Raw genomic sequence first — 23,093 nt, forward strand, 5'->3', positions numbered from 1 at the left:
TAGACCTTCAAAAAGCTTCATTCACACTGGCACATGCTTTTAAAACTCTCCAGATCTTTCTGGCTGGCCAAAACATAGGTCATGATATCTGAGGCTTTCCTACTGCAATCTTTTGTCTTAACAAAATGAGACCAAACTGCTTTAATTCTGGTATGAAAATGTTTCCAGCGAGAAGATGGCCCCAAGAAGGCGGAGGCAAGATGCTCAAAAACTGCTGCTCCCAAGTGCCACCCTTCCCACAAACTACAACCCATGGAGAAATGTCTACACCTTCAGTAAAGTTCACTTAAAGCTCCTATCAGTTTTAGCTTTAAGAACTTTGTTGCAAATGGTTTTGAGATCACAAAACAAATCTAATTTGAGCAAAATGATGAGCTAAATATAGTTACACAACTTGCCCAAGGCTATGAGAACTCTACAACAGAGTCCAGAGGTGAATTCATATTCCTCTATTTCAGTGCTTAAATTCCCATGACTCAAAGGAAAAGCCACCCAGCAGTCAACCTAAGAACATAAATTATTAATAAAACTTGCTTGATTCTTACCTGTAGAATACTTTCCTTCCATCACATTGAAAGGCTGAACCCTTAGATCAAAGGTATTTATCTGAAATGCTCCAGACACTGAAACAGTCTGCTCTTTGTTGCACATATAAGAACTTCCCAGGGGGGCATCCCAGTAGCTGAGATTGTTATTTGCAATGCTAAAAACTTTAAGGGAAAAAAAAACATGTTAGTAACTTCTTATCCCATCAACAACAACAACAAAAAAAATGGGACAGTCCTCAGGATTTTTCTGTGAAATATGGGGGCTTAGGGTACAGGGTCTGCCCACAAAAAGCCATTCTTAAGATCACTAGGTTCCGTATCTCTCTATAGATGCTTCTACAGTCTAAAACTCAGTCACATTCTTAACTATTATCTACCATGCTTTGAAAATATGGGATACTGCAAAAGGTAGAACACTCTAGTTCTAAGTTACTAAGTTATGGTCGAAGTACAATTTTGACATAGAATCTTCTGGTCCATTAAATAAGGCACTATTTGGTAACAAGATAATTACGGTTTCTATTCTTTCAGTGTAACCCATACTCTTTTCCCCGAGGCCAATGTTTTGCTTACCAGAGCCATTAACCAAATACATGCTGACATTCACCTCCTTTAGATAGAATCGGTTTTCATTTCTCTGTGTGAAAAAGAGCTTCCAGTTAATCAATGCATCACAACTGTCTACAGGTACAGTTAATGTCTACAGAAAGAAAGTAATCTAATACTATTACCCAGAAGATAAAACCACGGATTAGACCTGGACCAGTAGAATAAACTGCAACTAAGTAAAGGGACTCAAAATGTGACAGAAACCCCTTCCCTCTTCATTTTCTTTCCAACTTTTGGACCAGAGGTGTGCTCATATGGTTCTTAGACACTCAGCAATTCACTCCCTCCATTCCATTCCTTCTGTCACTTTCTGAGCCCTCACCACCTCTAGCCTGGATCACAACAGCCTCTTAACGGGGCTCCCTGCCTTTCAGCCTCTCCAGCTCTAACCATTCCTTCGCTGCTATTTTCTTTCTGAAGCACTCATCTGATTAGCCAGTCATTCTAATTATTTCAGTGCTTTTAGTATGTACAAGGTAACATATCTAAGTGTTCCAGGGAGCCCGCAAAATGGACCAGATATGGATCCTGCCCCCACCACGTTTGCAATCTGCCAGGTAAGAGAAGATAGATATAAATAAATAACCATATTACAAAAAAGTGATAGGTTATGAAAATTAAAAGGCGAGAAGTTACTTCCAACTAAGGGAGGAGCAAAGGTAACACAAGCTTAGGGATGGGCCATTTGAATTGGGTAGGATTCAATTAGGAAACAAGCAGAAACGAGAAGGCAACCGCGTGAGTAAAGGTAGTCAGAAAATGAGCATAATCACAAGCACACTAGCATCTGAGAACTTACGAAGTGACAAGCGCTGTTCTTAAAACTTTACATGTGAGGCTTCACGGAACGGAAGAATTGCAACACCCCATTTTGTAACTGAATTATGGAGGTTGTTGAGTAACTTCCACAAGGCTACACAGTAGTCAGTGAGCTGGGATTTGACACCAGAAGTCTGGCTGCAGAGCCTGGGTACTGGTTACTCATACGCTCTCCTACCACACGGGATGTGCACAGGGAACAGGGTAAGGGAAGCATGAGATTCATAAAAAGGGAAAGAAGGAATCATAAAGCTGGATATGCAGGTTACATTGCATGGCAGGGAGGGGAGGCTTGAACTACCCTGGCATGGAATTTAGATGTTTTCTTATTGGCAAAACAGAACCACTGCAGGTTTCTGAGGAAGAGCTGAGCTTCAGGAAGATCAAGCTGATGCTGAAGTACATTGGGGGAGGGGAGGAAGAGATGGGACTAGTTAGGAGGCTGTCTGAAACATCCAGGTAAGAAGTAATGCAGGCCTGAATCAGTAGGGAATGAAAACCAGGGGGCAGACTAAGAGAATTTCAGGAGGAAGCATAAAGAGGACCTGACAACCTTATCGCATCTCTCCTTGGCTTGGCATTCAAGGCTCTCCACAATTAGTCCCAACTACTCTTCCAAACTTAATCTTTTACTAAACATGCTACATGTCTCATTCTCCACCTGGTCTTGATTGTGTTCCTTTATCCAGGCAGGGGTAGCTTGTACTTTTTCACTTACTCCCCCCATTCTCCCCCATGTGTACAAATCTGACCCATCCTTGAAGGTCCAGCTTAAATGCCATCTCTTCTGTTAAACCCTCCTGACTCTCCTCTAAGTAGAATTAATGGCTCATTCTTCTACACTCTTATAGCACTTTGTATCTTCCTCTGGTCTAGCACTCATCCCACAGCACTCTACTTGCCCAAAGAATCAATTCCAAAAGCCAGCATGACATTCAAGGCCTTCCATAAAAACAGGAATTATTAGTACATTGCTATCTTTACCACTAATCCATGGGCATCTGAAGAATACAGGCCTTCCTCTTTGTATCCCACCATAACATCCTGCACATACACTGAATTCAATAAATTATCCTTAGAAGCAAGTGTCATGATAGGATTGAAGGTGAGATGGGCCCCACTGAACTCTGGTGACACTGCAGATGTTTCTTGATTTTTCAAAGTGCCTATAGCATGGTTAAAATGTCACTATTTTGAATTACATTTTAGAATAGTCTGCTGGGCAATTAAATATTGTAATCATTAAATATTACATGTTTCCCCATGAGAGTCAGAAGAAACCATGTTCCTTTTAGGATCTTACCTCAGCTAGAAAGATCAAGCTCAATCACTCAAAAGGGAGTGAATCTAAAATATTACTTTCTTCATTCTTATTGACTGTAATATAATCTCTATGAGGTAACTTGGGAAGTCTGCTCTTACCACACTGAAGATGACAAGCTCAACTAGACATTCTTAATAGTAGTTCACTGGTCATATATGTACTACAACGGAGTAATTATTTGAATGCTGGAAAAAGGGAAGATTTTTATAAACCTTTCTAAAATATAATCCTCAATTACTCGGCATATATTCCATAGAGAAAAGAGGCTTTAGACTCAAAATACCAAGTTCAGACACGAAACAAAGACATACCTAACTTTTCATATATCAGATGTTGAGACTATTTCCCCGTCCCTAGATAAGAGTAATCTGATTTAAAAGCAGAACTGTTTTTTAGCGCCTTATACAGTAACTTTGGTGGTTCAACATTTTCCCTCATTGATAGCCCCTCTTCCCCATTCCAATTTGCTGTAACATGTGTACATACACATACACACACACACACACACACACACACACACACACACACACACACCCTTCGAAAAATTATGGGGATAACAACTGCTTCTGAGAAGGTGGAAATAAAGGTCCCCAATGATCAATTTATGCTACCTAGAAGCAGAACATGCATGGAAACTTCTGCTTAGGGTTCAGCCCTTGATATGATCATGAACAACAAAAACCTGAATGCTGCCATTATAAACTATCCTGCACGTAAAGCACTTGCACAGAGCCTTGTACATAGTGAGTACTCAATAAGTGTTAGCTATCATTATTACTGATACTATTACAAATAGTATAGCCTTGAAAAAGCCTAAAATATTATAACAGACAAACATGAGAATTTTCTAACCAATAATAGAGAAAAATATTATGGAACTTACTTTGTCTTTTATAAGTAGACTTTATTATAACATATCTATATGGATATATTAGACTTTTTTTTTTAATATGGGTTAATTCTTACTCCTACCCTAAGGTCTATATAAAAACAGAATAGCAGAATTCGAGTCCAGCCCACAGAACATCGAAGTGACCCTGAGGGATTAACAGGGATCAATGGACTACACTTTATAATTAAGTAGTGTTGAAATAGAAAATAGAGGTAATTATCCCTCTCAACAAATACACACACACACAAACACACACACACACAAACACACACACACACAGACACACACACACACCTTTTTAGACTTTCAGATGTGCTCCCCTAATTTTTGATGAACCTGTTACTCACCACAGCAAAGACGAAGTCCAGATACTTGATGTTGCTGCTGCTCAGCCTAAGTAGAGCAGTTTGAGGATGGCAGCTGCCAGTGAAGTTGGTTGTGTTGGGATTGATGTTAATAACCGAAGCAACCTTCAGGGGAAGAAGAGGGAGAGGTACAGATGAATCATAAAAATCTACAGCAAAATCTTATACTCTAATAAGACCAAGTTCATGGAGAACAAAAAAATCCTTTTGTCTCCTAGATATGGATACTTAAGTGTATGATACCTTACTTTCAAAGCTGGCCTAGGTCCTCAAGCTATGACTCAGAAGACTTAAAAAAAAAAAAGGAAGACAAGAGGAAAGCTTCCTCAAATAATGAGCCAAATGAAAACACATTTTTTAATGGAGCACAAGAGCCATCTGTCTAGCTTTTTTAAAGTCCCAGGACTCTGAAAATCGGACTGGTTTGCTGGCACGCCCTCTGTAGCCCCAGTGGAGCACTGCAACCAGAAGTGCCATCGTGCACCCCTATCTATATCTACCTATCTACCTATACCATTCAAGTCATCAAATAGCTGGAGAAACAGCTGCACTGTTCCACACCTACAGTGTGGTTCAGGTAAAAGTGTGAAGGAGTTATATTTTAAACTAACTGAAATAAAGATCAACTGCTCGTATTCTGATCTACTGATGGCAAAAAGAATCTACACCCCAAAGAGTCCTTTAAACTACTAGGTTTCCTGCTGGCCAGTACAACACCTTGACAGTGACATTAACTCTTCATGGTTATAATAACTCAAATTAATCAAAACTCTACAAGTCAACACAAATCTCTATTTAAAACTGCATCATTCTAATAACACTACGCTTGGGGTGAAGGCTGGACCCACTACATTTGAAAGGAGATACAGAAAGAATGTATCAATAAAAACAGGCAACTATACCTTATCATGAGTAATGTTCAGCTGCAGCCCCATGGTAGCCAGAAGACATGTCCCGTTGCTATTTACAACTGAATAGGATCCAACCTCTGGCTTTTCCTTTGGAGAGGGTGTTGTGGTAGGAGATGGCACAGTGGTGGGAACGATGGGCACCACTGTGGTTAAAGTTTTATCTTTATCACACAAAAACTCTGAAACAAACAAAGGACAAAATAAATGTTTTAATTCATAAGGCCAGGGAAGAGCAAAATATTTCTCACAATAAAAGTCCAAAAGGGTTATGTTTAGGGTAGAGAATATCTTGATAGTATTATTTTAACCTAAATGAGGCAGAGGTCCTCTAACTGCTGCTTCATATGCAGACAATCTTAAGAGCTATGACACGTCAGACAGGCTCCAGACACATACAAATGCATTATCTACTCACGCGTGGCCACACACTCATCTTTTCATGATGAGTCCCTTAAGTCCCTTTGTTCCCCCAAAACTTCATCTGCCTCTGAGGTGAAAATCAGAGGTTTAAGTTTGAAAACAGTTTGCCCCTACCTAGGCCTGCCCTCTTCTTTTCCACATATAACCACTATAAGGAAAAATACGGTTTTTAACTGAAAAAAGTTTAAAAATCATTTAAGGATTTAAATACAAATGAACCTTTTATTTCAACCCCTTCTTAGGAAGTGTTGGTAGTTTTCCAGAACTGGTGCACGAGAAATTATTGTTTTTCCAATAAAGTCATATAAAAGTTACAAAATCGATTTATAAAAGTCAAGATTAGAACACAGAAATCCCATTTCTCAGCTTTTGTCTTGGATCTTCAAAAGCTGAAGAGCTGAGGATCCAATGCTATCTGAGGATTTGTTCAAACAAAGATTAGGTTTTAGCCACTGAAAACACTACAGGTAGCACATTTTAAAAGACCATTCCACAACATGTACATCAGAAACTTAAAAGTGCAAGTTCCACGGGAATAAGAATTGCTGTTATTTATAAAAACTTTACAGTGCAGTGTAAGGTGTAAGTCTTAACATATAAATGCTTTAAGATAACGACTTCAACTAAAGCTACCTGTATACTCTAATCTTAAGTTAGGACCCAAGTATAGAAATATATATATTTTAAGTGCTCACCTTTTGTGCTCACTGTGCCATTTTGGACAAAAGCTTGTACATGAACATCCCAATAGTGCTGGACAACATCATTCTTTCCTAAGGTTAATAAACTATTGCATCTAAAGATGTCATTCAATGGAACTCTGACTGCCACACGGTCAGAAACAGTAAAAACTCCTGTAAAAGAAGATTAACAATAGCTATTTCCAAGAAGGTAGGAGGAAAGTGATCATATAAATATACATTAGACTTTCATCTCTTCTGTCTGCCTGCCCCGCCCCATTCCTGAAGTGACAAAAGACAAGGCCTGTTCCAGAACTGACAAATTCACTGTGGCTGAAACACAAGGAGTAAGAGGAAAGACGTGATGGGGATTAGGAAGGAAAGATAAGTTGTAGGTGGTCACACTTTGAAGCATCTTCTATGATCTCAGGACAGGTTGGGCTTTATTTTGTTAGCAACAGAAGGTCAGCTTCAGTTTTTAAAGCTGGGAATAACAAATGTATCATTTATTTTAAGGAACACAGCAAAACTGTAGAGGTTAGGCAGAGCAGAAAACTTTTAAGGAAAGTCATTTAAGAGGGAAACTAGTTAGAAGGCCAACGAGTTGGTTAAGGGGAAAGGCGAGGAGGAGTTGCCTAAACCAAGATAGTGAGGTGCAGTAAGAAGAGAGTAAAGAGGCCAAACTGAAGACACATAGCTAAGGTAGAATCAACAGGACTTAGTGACGAAACAAAGAAGAGAGATGGAATAATCAAGGATTATTTTTGTGCTACTATCCCAAAGTAAGTTATAGTAACTAAAATGAGTTTTTGAAACCTCTTCCTGGATAGGATTTAAAGACTATTCCATTTCAGGAAAATTTCAGAATATGAAAGCAATAAGTTACCACCTTTCTGTGCAGAGTTATTATAATGCTTATATGGTGAAACTTCAAAAGACTATGATCACACTTATCCACCCAAATGGCTTAGCTTCTTTTGGAGAAGCCAAGGAAGGAAGTTATTCAAGGCCCTTAATATAGGTTGCCTTCTGTGCCTCTCCATCACATAGCAAGGCAGGACTTATGCTGCCTTGGCACCCCCTAACGGCCAAAGGAAAAAAAATTTTTAAACCAATGAACCAGAACATTTTTCTCCAAAACCGTTTCTCACTGTTAACATCAGTGAATAGATGTATGAACTAGCTGTATGTAGATAGACCTCAAAAACAAACGAGTGCAAAAACAAGCTGTAGACATACTGGAGTTACACTATAAAACTATGTCATTTTTAGGGCTTCCCTCCTGGCGCAGTAGTTAAGAATCCACCTGCCAATGCAGGGGACATGGGCTCTATCCCTGGTCCAGGAAGATCCCACATGCTGCGGAGCATCTAAGCCCGTGCGCCACAACTACTGAGCCTGTGCTCTAGAGCCCGCGTGCCACAACCACTGAAGCCCGCATGCCTAGAGCCCGAGCTCCGCCACTGCAATGAGAAGCCTGCGCACCGCAATGAAGAGTAGCCCCCGCTCATCGCAACTAGAGAAAGTCGCACGCAGCAACAAAGACCCAATGCAGCCAAAAATAAATAATAAATAAATAAATAAATTTATTTAAACAAAGAAAAAAACCCATCATCAACAGTCTATTTAAGGAAGCCATTTAAAATCTCAAATAGTTTCAAATATTACACAGAAGCTAGCAATAAAAATTGCATCTTCCCTTGTTTAAAATAAAAGGGATGAGGGAATTCCCTGGTGGTACAGTGGTTACGACTCCACACTTTCACTGCCGAGGGCACGGGTTCAATCCCTGGTCAGGGAACTAAGATCCCACAAGCTGCACGGCGCGGCCAAAAAATAAAAAAATAAAAATAAATAAAAGGGGGGAGAGACTGGCATTAACCTTTCAGAGCCCACAGTTTTTCCATCAAATCTGTCAGATTAAACCCCATCTGCTTTTACTGCCACCCCCCTTGGTCTGGCTACTCATTACATCATCACTTGATTCCTATAACAGCCTCTTAAACTGGCATCTCTGCCTGTAGTCTTCTCACTTCCAATTAATCCTGCAGAACATTCTTTATAAACTACTGTCTCTGCTTTTGTTACATCATTCTCCTGCTTAAAAACCTAAAATGGTTCCCTGGTGCCTACCCCATCAAGCTATAAATGCTTTTCCTTGGCTTCCAAGGCCCCCTATAATTTAGACTCACTGCACCTAGCCAAATTGATTTTCCTTCTACTACACACACAGCCTCTATTTTAATCAGGCAGCTCTCCAATTACTGCTGTGCATACTATGCTTCCCCCTGCTGGAAATATTCTGCTCAAAATTCTCCACTTATTCAAAATCTACCATTAGGCCAAGTTTCAACTCAGGTCCTCCTTCTCTACACCAAGCTTTCTCACTCCTTCGATGCATGCTAACCTCTGCTCCTCATCAGGACCTCTTGTCCACAGGCATCCACTGATGGGCTCAGGGACGATGTACCATATGCAAAGTTTACTCTGTACTTTGAGAGGGTCTAGAGCTTTCCTCACATTGTCAGAAAAGATTTATGAACCCTCCATGCCCAAAACACAAACAATAACAAATTCACAAGGATCTCAATGCTTTCCAATTTATCCATATAACTTGGGTAAACAACTTCACTTTGTCTCTCCAACTAGTTTTTAAGCTCAGTGAAAGTTAGGGACAAATCCTAATACTAGTTCTGAAAGACAATATATATGGCAGAAAGCTAAATACCAAGATACCCAATAATAAACTTGCTTTAGTTATCCTCTCAAACGAAGACATCAGTAAAAAGAAAACTAGGATTTAATTTCCAAATCTCAGTTAGTGATACCTCCCAAGTTTTACATGAGCTCATTCACTTCTGGATCTTTAAAATATGATCTTTTGATATCCCATAAATCCAAATGAATCACTCATCCCCAAGTCCAGGAAACTAAAGCCCATCTACCTGTGCTTCTGGGGTCAGGATGAAATACTACCTGTGAGAAATGCTAAGCTACTACAAACACCATGTTAATATCCCAATCTCAGTGGAGGGGGGAGAAAGGAGAGAATTATATCCCTAACAAGATTGAAATCTCCATTATCCATGCCTTCAAAATATTTTAACACACATTTCAGTTCTAGTAGTCACAACAATGGCCTAATTCCCAAAGCCTTCCCAAGTTCATTTTGACCTAAAATTCTCTCAAAATAGCAGCAAATGTTGATTTCAGTCATCTTACGTTTTGTTTTTTTTTAACTTTTTTTCCTTACCTTTTTTACTTTTCAGTCAAAATCCTACCTAAATGGTAAAAAAGATTTGAAGATGAAGTATTTCTGCTGGTCTCAGGTTACTAAACTTGTACACATTTAAAATAGTTATTAGTTAAGGATTTTCTCATTCATTCAACACTTGCTGAGTGCCCACTACTGAATGAAATAAATAATAGTAGTTAAGCGCATGGAGTCTGTAAGCTCAACGCACTTTGGTTCAAACACCAGCTCACGCACTTATTAGCTTGTGTGACCTTTGGGAAAGACATCTAATCTCATCAAGCCTCATTCCCTTTACCTGTAAAATTGAGATAACATCTACTTCCCAGGGTTGCTGTTAAAGATTAAGTGAGATGCTGCTGGCAACACACTTAGGATACTATTGATACATGGTACATAGTAAAGCACCAAGCAATGACAGCAAATATCCTTCCTGTGTCAAACACTATGCCATGCAAGGGAATACAAAGACATGATGTTTCCATTCCAAACAGGAAGACAGACTTGCATAAGGATGGCTTTTAAATTATTTACATTTTTTTTATTATTAATAAAAAGCAAAAGAACACAACACAATCCAATTCTTAAGGTTACCTTTTTCTTTCGCATCAGGAAATGTTGTGCTATCATTAGTGTTGTAGGAAAATGAGATGCTGTCGATTGAATAAGAAGACGTCTCCTCCTCTGTAAAATTCACAATCCAGGAAAAACCAGATCCAAACTGCACTGCAATTTTGGGACCATTCTGATCATCCCCACAAGAGCTTCCATTGTACTTTGCAGCACCAAGGTCTGAAATGGTTACAGTTTTCTAAAAGAAAAAGAAATCTGGGAGTTAGGCCCAAACAGGCAGCAATGAGCACAAGCATTTCCGAGCGGGGTGCCACTGCAGTTGACTTCACACCCCCCGTGGCCAGCCTGGCCCGTCTGTGCTGACCAGTCTCATATTCCTCAGCTACACACCAGTCCCTCTGGAAGAATCCATGCAAGTCTAAAAGGAAAAGGAAAACCGGCCTGAACTTCTGTTATTAAGTTGATTTTTTAAAAAAATCAGATTGTAAGCAGGCAGGACCTTAACCAAAAGAAATAAGAAGGCAAAAAGGATTGAGAGGATACCCCACCCCCCCAAAGGAGACTTTAATAGCAAGCTATTAAAAAAAGGACAAGCTTTGATGTTAGTACATGTTACAAACATTATAGAAGTAGTTAGACCTGAAACACCACACAGTCTTCAGATTATCTGCCCTTAACCAACTCCAAAAAGCCTCTGAAGAACTGATGAATTAAAATATTCATTCCTAAATAAATAAATAAAATAAAAAATATTCATTCCAACACTAAATAGAATACCTTCAAGTGTACATGCTAAAATAGCTCCACAGAATTTACACGTTAAGTCAGTTAACATATGAAATCTTATTTGTATAAATGAATACAAAGGATAAAAAAAGAGTAGAAGTAAATTCCTACTATAAAACTCAAAGAAAAATAAAAATACTTACATTATGTTTGTCTGTGGTCTCATAGCGTATTGTGAAATTCATCTGCCATTTTGCATAAAGGCAAGTGGCATTTTCTGAATCTGTCAAATTAAGTTCCAATGCATAAGACGAGACAGCTCCTAGATTTATTAAAAAGAGTTAAGATTTTTAAATTGGACTACAAAAACATACATAAAATAAAAACAAGCTCTATCCAGCACTGAAGCTCAACCAGCTCTAAAATGAAACAAAGTATATATATATATGGTAACTTGGCAATTATCTTTTGATCGAAATCCTGTTGATAAAGTTAGCAATACCCCTTTCCCAAAAAGTTTACTCAACATAGGATGCTTAGGTAATGGCAGACTGGTGACATTTGCCTTTTACCTCCTAATAATCTTTTCCACACTCTGTGCCTTGCTAGTTTTGTTTTAGGCAATTATAGTTTACCTGTTAGGACTTTTGTTTTTTAAGGTAAATGAGGTGAAGGGGAAGCATGGGAAGGGTGTTAAACTCCTGCTTTTCTCAAACCAGCTGGTGGAACTTTCTCTACATAAATAATGATAGATCTGATTTCTGTGGTCTTGCTGCTTTAAATCCTGTCACAAGCTATGTGACCTATGACACTTAGAAGTCTTGGCAAACTATTTTATTCCAATGTGAAAAAATGATGATGTGGGCCAGGGCTAAGCGTGTGTACCACATGACCAACAGTACTGCAAAGGTTGTTAGATCCATAAGCAAAAGGTTAATTTTTATAAATGCAGCGTTCATCATTTTTGTTTCATAATAAAATCCAATTGATTAGAAAGCCTAATTAATCTTTTGACATGGGACTTCCCTGGTGGCGCAGTGGTTCAGAAATCCACCTGCCAATGCAGGGGACATGGGTTTGAGCCCTGGTCCAGGAAGATCCCACATGCCGCGGAGCAACTAAGCCCGTGCGCCACAACTACTGAGCCTGTTCTCTAGAGCCTGCGAGCCACAACTACTGAGCCCGTGCTCTGCAGCAAGAGAAGCCACTGCAATAAGAAGCCCGTGCACCACAACGAAGAGTAGCCCCCTCTCGCCGCAACTAGAGAAAGCCTGCGCGCAGCAACGAAGACTCAACACAGCCAAAACTAATAAATAAATAAATAAATAAATTTATTTATTTTATTTTTTTTAATTAATTTTATTTATTTTTGGCTGTGTTGGGTCTTCGTTTCTGTGCGAGGGCTTTCTCTAGTTGCGGCAAGCAGGGGCCACTCTTCATCGCGGTGCGCGGGCCTCTCACTATCGCGGCCTCTCTTGTTGTGGAGCACAGGCTCCAGACGCGCAGGCTCAGTAGTTGTGGTTCACGGGCCTAGCTGCTCCATGGCATGTGGGATCTTCCCAGACCAGGGCTCGAACCCGTGTCCCCTGCATTGGCAGGCAGATTCTCAACCACTGCGCCACCAGGGAAGCCCAAATAAATAACTAAATTTATTTTTAAAAAAATCTTTTGACATGGACTTAAAGTTCCTTCCTACATTCTCAACCTGCTACCTCTCTTTTAGAAGAGAAACCTTTCAGGGACAGAAAAGCCTTGGGACTTTTCAGCTAACTTGACTCTGATCTTCTACAATAGGTTAAACATGGGGACATTACCTATTACATTGAAGAGCCCAAGAACTCAAAATACGATACGCCAGCAAACTCAGCAACAGCAGAAATGATGGGCCATCATCTAAGGATTTTCTTCACTGTCTCACGCATATACCCAAGGGGTGAGCTGTTTCCTGTTAAGATAGCTGCATAGCCTTGAATGATACCTGAGCACACCTGCGTCACCTACAAGTGGGGACACGCTCTAGACTACAGAGAATAAAGTCCTAAGAGGAATACCAAGAAGGCGTGCCTCAGCAACAGCTTTCAAGCTGTACACAAAGCTCTCGTCATGCTCTGCATGCTCTGGAGACCGGGCTGCCTCGCCAAGCCTGAATCTGATATGCTAAAGCTTGTGGTTGCTGACAATGCCTAAATGTATCGGCTAAGGCTCCAATAAGACCTTGTGAGGCCCAAGTAGGTTTTACAGGCTTTCTTTTCTCAGAACAATCTGGAATGGAGCTGGCATCATTGATCCAAGGCTACCCTGCAGTGGTGTTGAGAACTGCAGCTTAGAATTCTTCTAATCACCTGGAGGCCTGCTTTCCATACACAGTCTCTCTTGGTCTTGTTTAAAGTCCCTCGTTTTAACATATTCTCTTTGTGAATATTCAAAGCATTCAAAACTATCAGAAACAACCAAGAAAAGCCTGGCATGTATTAATCATTTTCTTTCCAAAGATATTAGAGTAACAGACAAAACAGTGTAAAACAATGATTAGTATCAACATGTGCTGGGGTGGAGAACTCCGCCCTATGGAGTAGAAGGCACACGTTGTGGTTCACATTTGCCACTACATTAATATCAAAACAGCCTACTTGCCAACCCATAAATGAGAACTGAGAAATGCCCCGAGGGTCCAAAACATTCTGTTCTCATGCCTTCATAGTCCTTCTCGCTGTGAGAGCTATGCCTTCACAGGGCTTCCTTGGCATCCCGGTCTACATCTCCAACTGCACAGGGGCCACTTTTACTCAATGCCTATCACCTCAAACTCAACAATTCCACAATGAAAATCTACTCTTCGACTTCCTCCAAACGGAGCCCGCCTTCTCAGCCTCACTGGCTCGAAAGGAAAGGCAGGACCTTGTACCGACACTCAGGCTCAAAAGGTTTTGGGAATTAGCTTCTACTTCATTCTCTTCGTTAAGTCCTATTGATTTTTTTCCCTTCAAATTCCCTCTGAAATCCAATCCTTTGCCTTTTATTTCTATTCCAACTCCACCACCACACCCCTAACTTGCTATAGATACCTCCTAGCTACCCCTAGAACTGCTGTCAGATTAATGGTCCTTAAATACCTCTTCCTGGGGCTTCCTTGGTGGCACAGTGGTTAAGAATCCACCTGCCAGTGCAGGGGACACAGGTTCAAGCCCTGGTCCAGGAAGATCTCACATGCTGTGGAGCAACTAAGCCCGTGCACCACAACTACTGAGCCTGTGCTCTAGGGCCCGTGAGCCACAACTACTGAGCCCATGCGCCGCAACTACTGAAGCCCGCGTGCCTAGAGCCCGTGCTCCACAACAAGAGAAGCCACTGCAATGAGGAGCTCACGCACCGCAACGAAGGGTAGCCCCCGCTCGCCACAACTAGAGAAAGCCCACGCGCAGCAACAAAGACCCAACACAGCCAAAAATAAAAATAAATAAAATAAATAAATTAAAAAAAAAAAAAAGAATCCACCTGCCAATGCAGGGGACAGGGGTTCGAGCCCTGGTCCGGGAAGATCCCACATGCCGCGGAGCAACTAAGCCCATGCGCCACAACTACTGAGATCTGCGTGCCTGGAGCCTGTGCTCCACAACAAGAGAGGCCACTGCAATGAGAAGCCTGCGCACCATAACGAACCGCAACTAGAGAAAGCCCGTGCATAGCAACGAAGACCCAACACAGCCAAAAATAAATATAATAAAAACTTTTTTTTAAATTAAAAATTAAAATTAAATACCTCTTCTCTCAGGATACTTTCTTGATCAAAACCTTTTACTGGCTCCTAAATTCCCACATTAAATTTAAATTCCTCTGCCTGACTTTCAAAGTAATCTTTAATCTTGTCCCACCCTATTCCTTCAACTTCTCTCAAGCCATGTTCCCAGAACACACCCTTTAATTTGCCTGAACTTGTTCCCCTGGACCCATTCGCCATGCTCTAGCCAACCTCCCAGGCTTCTACTGCTCCTAACATTTGAAATCTACTTGTTCACCTCAGGAGGGATTTCACTCTTTCTCCCTGTCCCAATATCTGAAACACCCGCCACCCTGCCTTTTTGTTACAATTTCTGGCAAATATCCCCACCCACTACAACAGCTGAAAATGTTAGATACTTGCTTTCCCAGCCTCCTTTGTGGTAAGGATGGCACTTACTTATACTAGGCTCCATCCAGCAAAGGCATCCACCCCAGATTCTGAATAAGAGGGCGGTGAAATGCAGCCAAGAAGGGAACTATCACACTCAGATGGAAGTAGCTACAGCAGGATCAGGGTCCCAGGCAACAAGGCCAGAACAGCTAGTGGCAGTGGCCAGCAGTGCAAGCCGCAGGTTAAAGCTTGGTGATGGCAGTGCAGTTCAGTGGCATGAGTTGGGGTACTGAACTAGGCTTTGGGGTATATAGTCAAGAGCTCCAGTAATTCTGAGTTACCTAATGAACATATTTTTATAAAGTAAAAATTTACTGATGTGTTACACACAGGAAAGTACACAGCATACATTCGGAAGGGATTTAAAGTGCACAAAGTATACAGCTCAAATAATTTTCACAAACTGAACCCGCTTGTGTCAGGAAACATTGTGTCAGGAACATTCCAAGTACTCTTCAAAGTCCCCCTGTTCCCCCTTCCAGTTACGATTTCCCTCCTAAGGGCGGCCGCCATCCTGTCTTCTAACAGTACAGTTTACTTTTGCCTGTTTTTCAACTTGATGTAAATGAAATCATTCACTATGCTCTCTTTTGTATCTGGCTTCTTTCACTCAATATTATGTCTGTGAGATTCACCCATGCTGTTGTGTGTAACTGCAGTTTGTCATTTCTCTCTGTGTATAGCCTTCTTTCACTGCTTGTCTATGCTACTGCTGATGGGCATTTGGATAGTTTCCAGTTTGGTTCTATTACAAATGGACACATCGGTGAACACAGGTGAACACAGGAGTATGTGTATCTATTAGGTATGTGTCTAGGAATGAAATTGCAGGGTCAAAGGGTATGCACATGTCCCAATATCTTTTTAATAAATTCCTTTTCTGCTTAAAAAAAAAACAATGAGATTTTATTTCTGTTGCTTACAATTAAGAACCCAGACTGATAGGCTGTCCACTTTTCAGCAGCCATTTTCTCCATAAAGATTTCCTTGACTACAAAAGCCCTCAAGGAGCAATCATAGTGCATAGCCCCACACTTGAGTGTATTTTACACTATCATGAATTATTCATTATTTTATGCCTGTAAATCCTGTCTCCCCTACTGTCATAAGCTCCAAAACAACAGTTTTCAACTGTTACTTCGCAACAAACTGATGTGCCATGGTAAATTATAGTATACAGCAAGTAATTTGTTAACTAATAAAAAAGTAACAAAGTCCATGAATGAATGATATACATGGGTAGATTCAAGATTCCCTTTTGATAAGGTCTCTGCCACTCATTTGAATTTCAATATGCTCCCTTAAACAGATGATCTTATCTATGCCACAGCCCATAGGAGTGTGTCTTTTATATGAATGTCATCCATCACAAATGTCATGGTGGGGGAGACCATGTTTATTACTTCCCTCTATCTCCTATCATTCCTAGTAGTGCTGAATACATATTAGATTCTCAATAAATACTGATTGATTAGATCAAGGTGAAAATACCATGCAATAATGACCCAGAACACAGCTTAATCTAATTACAGGAAGAGCCTTTAGCTCTTCCAAATAATGAACCCAACCTATCAGGCTTCTGGATACTCCCTCAACCCCCATGTCCATTTTTTGCAATAAATTTTGACATGAATTTCAAGCTAGGAATAATCCTTCTCCCAGAAATTAAGTTTATGGTTGAAACATTTACACTTTGGTAAAAAAATCTCCAGCAAGCCATTTTCATCCATATTGAAGTGTTTGATTTTCGAATAGCCAAACCATTTTTGTCTAAAAGGCTTTATGACATTAAAAAACCACAGCTGAATATATCCTAGAGTGTGTAATTATAGAGCTGACAGTTTATTCTCCAAAGAGAAGAAAAAGGCAAAATCAACTTTCTCAAATTCAAATATCCTCTTAATCTTGTTTCCAAAGAGATCATTTATAGGTTCTTTTAGAACTCAGAACAAACTCTGTTCTCCAAGCATGGCACGCTGCAAAAAGTGGCTGGGTTTTTATAAGTCTATTTGACCCAAAGTGTAGTTGAAAAATATACATTTGTAAACAATATGGGGGTGGGGTGGGAACATAATACTAGTGGTAAAACAAAACCAATAAAAAACAAACAATGATCTAAGAGGCAATATAATGGGACGATTAAGAGTCCCATCACTGGCACTGAAGAGCTAGAATTCAAATCAGGCAGTCCAATTTACTAGCTGTGAGACTCTGGGTAAGTTAACCTTGCTAAGAATTGTAGTGTGTACTTCTCCAATACATTCTTCGAAAGCATGAAAGCCCTTCAGAGCTAAGAGAACTCTGCCAAGCAAGTTAGAGATTCCAGCTTAAAAGTTTCCCTTCTAGTAAACACAGCACCTAAAGGGATCCTTCCCAAATTTTAGGTATGTCTACTTTCATCATACTTAGTTATGGACTCTTGTCCTCAAACTCATCAATTCAGAATGAGGTTGAGCAAAGGGTCTTAAAAACAAAAAACAAAACAAGTCAAAAAAAAAATCAGGACATAGGCAACAATATCTATTTACTCTTTCTTTTCAACTCATAGGTCTGTTAAGTCAAATTGACTGCTCCTCAATTCCTAATATAAGTACAATTACCGCTTCGGTTTCTGATACTCTGGATTTCTGGTAAATCTCTTAAAAAATAAAAGTAATAATAGATTTTAAGCTATGAAATAATTTTTTTAAGGTCAGAGAGTGGGTAAGGAAATAAGACTCAACACCATTCAACTAATGGAAAGGGCTTATTGCTGAGTGCTGTTTGGCAGACCTCCAGAATTCTTTTGCAATGCACAGCAGGATACCAACAAGTACTTATAAAGTACACTTTTGGATCTGATGGGATTTCTGATCATTTTAATCTGAAATTATGATTGAAATGCTTTTGTCACTATAGGAGGAAGAGCAGTCTTCCTGCACCATGGAGCACCGAAGTCAGCTATAATGCTGTGAAATAATCCTTGATCACAAATTCCACTCGATGATATAGGGGAAGAAAGCTGCACTCATGGGGAATATGTGAATATCTATAAATCCTATCAGGTGTGATAACCAATGACTAATGGATGAATAATAAGCCTGTCCTTTCAAGTATCTTTATTAAAGCTAGAATAATTTCAGCAAATCTTGAAATCAAAGTTATCAGTGGTAAGGCTACAGAAAAATCTCAATGCTTACTTTCTTGCTTTTTGATCACCTCCAAAAGAGAGAGATTGGTTCTTTGTGGAAACCTTATTCTCCTTTTCACCTAGGACTTCCTAGCTCCCCAGGTGAACCTCCACTACTATGTAGGTGTATGTGAAGGGGTACAGGTAAGATACTAGCATTATTGTATGGGATTATAGTTTAATAAGTTACTATCTGTACTGCTTAGCACTGATCTTGAAGTTCTCCAACGGAAAACACACACAAAATATCTTGCAAGACCTAATTTAAGGTTCACAGAAGAAAAAGGAGACCGAGTTGGTCTAGTTCACCGTTATATCCCCAGTGCCCACCAATGAAGACCCTCAACAAAAATTTACTGAGAGGTAACCATGTGCCACCTGGCCCTGTGCTAGGGAGGCAATGGGAAGTAACAGTACAGAAGACAGTCTCCACTCTCAGAGACTAAGACCACAGGGGAGACTTGACTATTACTGGGGGAAAAAAAGAGTGGGAAATAGGCTAGCCTAATAACCTAAGAGTTTGGGAAAGACAAGATTTACTCCTATTCCTCCAAATAAGTCACCTGGCTGGCCTCCTTCCAACACTCAGGTCTCTGCTCAAATGTCACCCAACAATGAAGGCCTTCTGACCACAAAATGTCAAGGAGGGTCAACCCCACCACCCACTGCCTATCGTCTGCTCTTCTTCCTCATTACCTGCCTCATTTTCTTCACAGTGCTTATCACTGAAATTCTATTATTTACCTTTTGGGCTGTCTTCCCCCACTAAAATGTAAGCTCCATGACAGCAGGAACCTGATCTGTCTTCTCCATTGCTCTATCTATCCCTTTCACCTAGTGGCTGGTACACAAAAGTCATTCCTTAAACAACTGTGGAAAGGCGGGACTCCGACCAGTGAAGTACACACTCAGGACACTTATATCAGGTTTTTTCCCACCCAGAAAAGCCTCAACCCTATAAAAACCAGATGTCAGACTAGTTACAGGAATCAATAACCACAGAAATCTGAAATCTATGATGTCACAAAGGGAACATAAGCAGTGATGCTAGGAAAAGTTTTTCATCCACTACTCTCTTTGTAATGCCTCTATACAGCTTTTCTTCATAAAGTTCTCTAGTCAGTTATAATTCATTCAAATAAATACCAGCATAGCTTAATCTCTGTGAAAAAGACCAATACATAGGCTCTGAGAATTCTTTTCTATATTTACTCTAGAGCAACTATTTTTAAAAGCTACCTGCTGCAGCTGGGATAGTGTTACAAAGTTACAAAGTGAAAACGGCCCAGCTGGAAGCTAACGAGACCATAAATTCAGGAACAGATCCTCCCTTCGTTGGTACCCTCTGCAGTAGTCAGGAACAGCATGAAATTCATAGCAGGTACTTTACAAATATTTATTGACTTTTCAAAAAACTATTCTTGGTATCCATTTTGATATATAAAAGTAATATGCAAAACCCACCAAGCAACTGAAGAATTGCTAAATTCTTAAGGAAAAAAAAAAACACATGGAAGGAGTTTGAGCTCCACATTGAACCAATAGCTGGGAGCAAAAGCAGCTGTAGAGAAAAGGGAGTTTCCATTTCATCCTGGTACCTTTGACAAATCTGACCTACCTACATTATTAACTTTTACTTCTCCAAACCCTGTTCTGAACTTGAAAGTGGAGGGAATCAATCTTGGAAATCTTCCAAGAGAATGAATCTAGTTAGTCCCAATCAATAAATGGCAAACGAGCAGATGAGCTGATGGGTTCTTTTATGTGCTTCTTTTTGCCTGTTTATTTTCTGCAATGAGCAAGCACTGCTTTTGTAAAAACAAAACAAAAAAAAGCTTTCATTAAAAAAAAATTTAATGACATGAAAGCCAACAAGACAATGATTATTTTTTTTCACTTTCTCTAAACAATAACAGTGTTGTTTGTGCAGATCCAATTGGCAGTGAACTACTGATTACCAGATGCCTTGGTCAGATGTGTTCTAGTCACTCATAAGGTGCTTTTCGTTGTAAACAATCCTCTCTTAGGGTCGCTTGGCCCTCAGTGAGTACTTCACAGGGGAGTTAAGGCTTCGAACTGGGTTTGAGCAAAGCCTCTGTGGCCCACTTTCAAGAAGGGCTACAGAAGAGTTTCCTGCACTATGTGCACAGCTGGACTCTCTTTTGGCATCAGGACCCCTTTACTTTATCCACTGAAGACCTCAAAGAGCTTTGGTTTATGTGAGTTACATCTATTGGTATTTGCTGTACTAGAAATTAAAACTAAGAAGTGAATAAAACACATCAGACCCATGAGAGTGGTGATGTCATCACACATTCATTCTATAGCCTCTGGAAAACTCCACTGTACTGATGAGAGGATGAAAGTGAAAAAGACAAATGTCTTAATATTATTCTAGAAATAGTTTTGATCTGACAGAACCCCCCCTCCCTGGAAAGATCCTTGAGAATCACTAGATTAGATCATCAAGACCCCTTCCAACGCCATGGCTCTGGAGATTTCTCATCTTTTGGCACTACTGACGTTTTGAGGTGGATAATCCTTTGTCGGGGGTGGGGGAGTGCTGTCCTGTGCATTGTGGGATGTTTAGAAGCACCCCTGGCCTCTTACCACTAGATGCCAAAAGCAATCCCCAATTGTGATAACCAAAAATGTCTCCAGATATTGCCGAATGTCCCCTGGTTGAGAATCCACCATTCCAGGGTGTTGATTTTATTCTACTGAAATGTGAATTACAAAATGTGCACCTCTCACTGCCTTCTCAGGCCCCTAATATATCTACTTTCTCTCTATTCCCATCTGGATCTGTTCCTTCTCTTCTTTTAATAGTTCACAAACAGCAAGAGTCAGTGGTAGCAACAAGCGCAGGATTTATCAGTTCAGGAAGAGGTATTCTGGTCAAAGTTCACCTTTCAGGCATTAAAAGGCCTCAGGGACCCAATGCTTGGGGGTGGGGTGCACATAGCACCATCAGCCAACATTCAGCCAGTCATTCTTAGGACCTGGTAACAACCCAATCCTTAGGAAATTACCTACCCTCCTCCTCCGAAAACGAGGTAATAGGCCAGTTGTGTGAGAGGGAAGAAGAAATGGAGCTTCTGAAGGCAAAGAGGCAGTATACAAGACTCAGATATACCACCCCTCTAAAACCTCAACATCTGGGGACTTTTTTGTCAGGGTCTAGCTGGGAGGAAGTAACAAAACTGGTAAAAAAAAAACAACCCACGATGTCCTCAGCACCTCCAAGTCAGATATTCACTCCCCACCAAAGTTCCTACTCATCCCTTTTAGTCTCCAGAGGCTGGGTCCAAGTTTTCTCCCCTGGAAACTGCCCCAGCCACCTTAGATCCCTTCCCCATCAAAACTCCAAGTACCAAACTCCAATCCATCATCATTCTTCACCTCTTTAATCACCCTTCCTTCACAGCGTCAAATTCCTACCCCCCGCCACCCAAGCCTCTCACTGCCCCTCAGAATCTACTCGTATCTGTTCCCCCCACTTACCCCAAGCTTTTCTCCACGCAGGCAGTCTCTTCCCTCAGTTTTCTCTCCCGCCCTACAGTTTTCCACCATCTTCAAAACTCTTGCCTGATACTAGGACCAGGACTCTAAATGTCTATGCCACCCCAGATTCTGCACGTACCGCCCCCTCCTATGCTCATCACTCCTTAGTATCTCCCCCAAGTTACTCTTTCTAACCCGATGCGCTCCACTCCTCTCTCTTCCCTACCTCCTCCCTCGGCGTCCACCCCCCCTTACTTGCCCCGTTATGGACCCTTCTCCCCTGCCATCCCTCGGTCGGGCCTTCTCTAGGTCATCGCTCGTCACCTCGGGCCAAGCGCCGAGGCCCAGTGTCAGTCGTTCAGCTTCTCAACCCCCTCTCCCCGGACCAGTCTTTCAGGTTGTGGTCTCTGAACTGGGCGCCCCGGGCCCAGGCTCAGGGACTAAGCAGGAGGGCCCGACAACTCACCCAGGACGAGGCAGAGCAGAAGGAGCCCGGAGCCCGGAACCGGGGCGAGGCGGAAGCACACCATGATCCCGCAGAGCAGGCTGCTGCGGCGACAACTGCAGCGACAGCAGAGAAAAGCCTCGCGGAACCGGGGCAAGAGCACGGCTGACCACCGACCACAACGCTGCAAAACCCAGGACTCGGCGCTTCAGCGCCGGTCATAAGACCAGGGGCGGGACTCTTTCTTGCCTTCACCCAATCACCGCGTTTGAAAGCGGCCGGGGGTGGGGGGGGTGAGGCAGGGCCCGGTGGGCGGGGTGACCACGCCCTGGCTTTTTGGTTCACACTCATTCTTACGCTCCTAGGAGATGGGCGCGGACGGCCGTTTCTAAGGCTAAAGAGAAACGAACTTTTTTTGGGGGGGGGGAGATAGATAGTAGAGATTATTTCAGTTCCGACTCCTTGAGGAAGGAGAGAATACTTTTGCTGGAGTAAAAATGGTTGCTAGGCATCGCAACGTAATACCTACAAAAATAATACATGATTATTCTCCAAACACTGTTGCCCATGCAGTTCATGTCATTAAAAGGACAAGGGAGCTAGAGGGTGATACAGAGTCACTGAACGCCAGAGCAGGGCTTGGCCTTGAAGTTCACCTAGTTACAACACCCTGTTTTTCAGATG

General features: G+C 41.2%; 1 protein-coding gene across 2 annotated transcripts in view; it reads right to left on the reverse strand.

Moving 5' to 3' along the window:
- The window catches only part of LAMP2 (lysosomal associated membrane protein 2), a 33,043-nt gene extending 10,404 nt beyond the window's left edge, over positions 1-22,639 (reverse strand). The window contains exons 1-8 of one of the 2 annotated variants that reach the window (XM_068532412.1): positions 22,431-22,639; positions 11,324-11,442; positions 10,416-10,632; positions 6,584-6,742; positions 5,460-5,647; positions 4,540-4,662; positions 1,122-1,185; positions 546-710 (exon numbers count right to left, since the gene is read on the reverse strand). In XM_068532412.1, coding sequence (XP_068388513.1) covers positions 546-710; positions 1,122-1,185; positions 4,540-4,662; positions 5,460-5,647; positions 6,584-6,742; positions 10,416-10,632; positions 11,324-11,442; positions 22,431-22,494 — 1,099 coding nt within the window. In that variant the 5' untranslated portion in view covers positions 22,495-22,639. The remainder of the gene's footprint in view (positions 1-545; positions 711-1,121; positions 1,186-4,539; positions 4,663-5,459; positions 5,648-6,583; positions 6,743-10,415; positions 10,633-11,323; positions 11,443-22,430) is intronic. The other variant, XM_068532411.1, reaches the window with a different exon arrangement.
- Positions 22,640-23,093: the final 454 nt, after the last annotated feature.

The sequence above is a fragment of the Eschrichtius robustus genome, chromosome X (assembly GCF_028021215.1).
Source record: "Eschrichtius robustus isolate mEscRob2 chromosome X, mEscRob2.pri, whole genome shotgun sequence".
NCBI classification, from domain to species: domain Eukaryota; kingdom Metazoa; phylum Chordata; class Mammalia; order Artiodactyla; family Eschrichtiidae; genus Eschrichtius; species Eschrichtius robustus.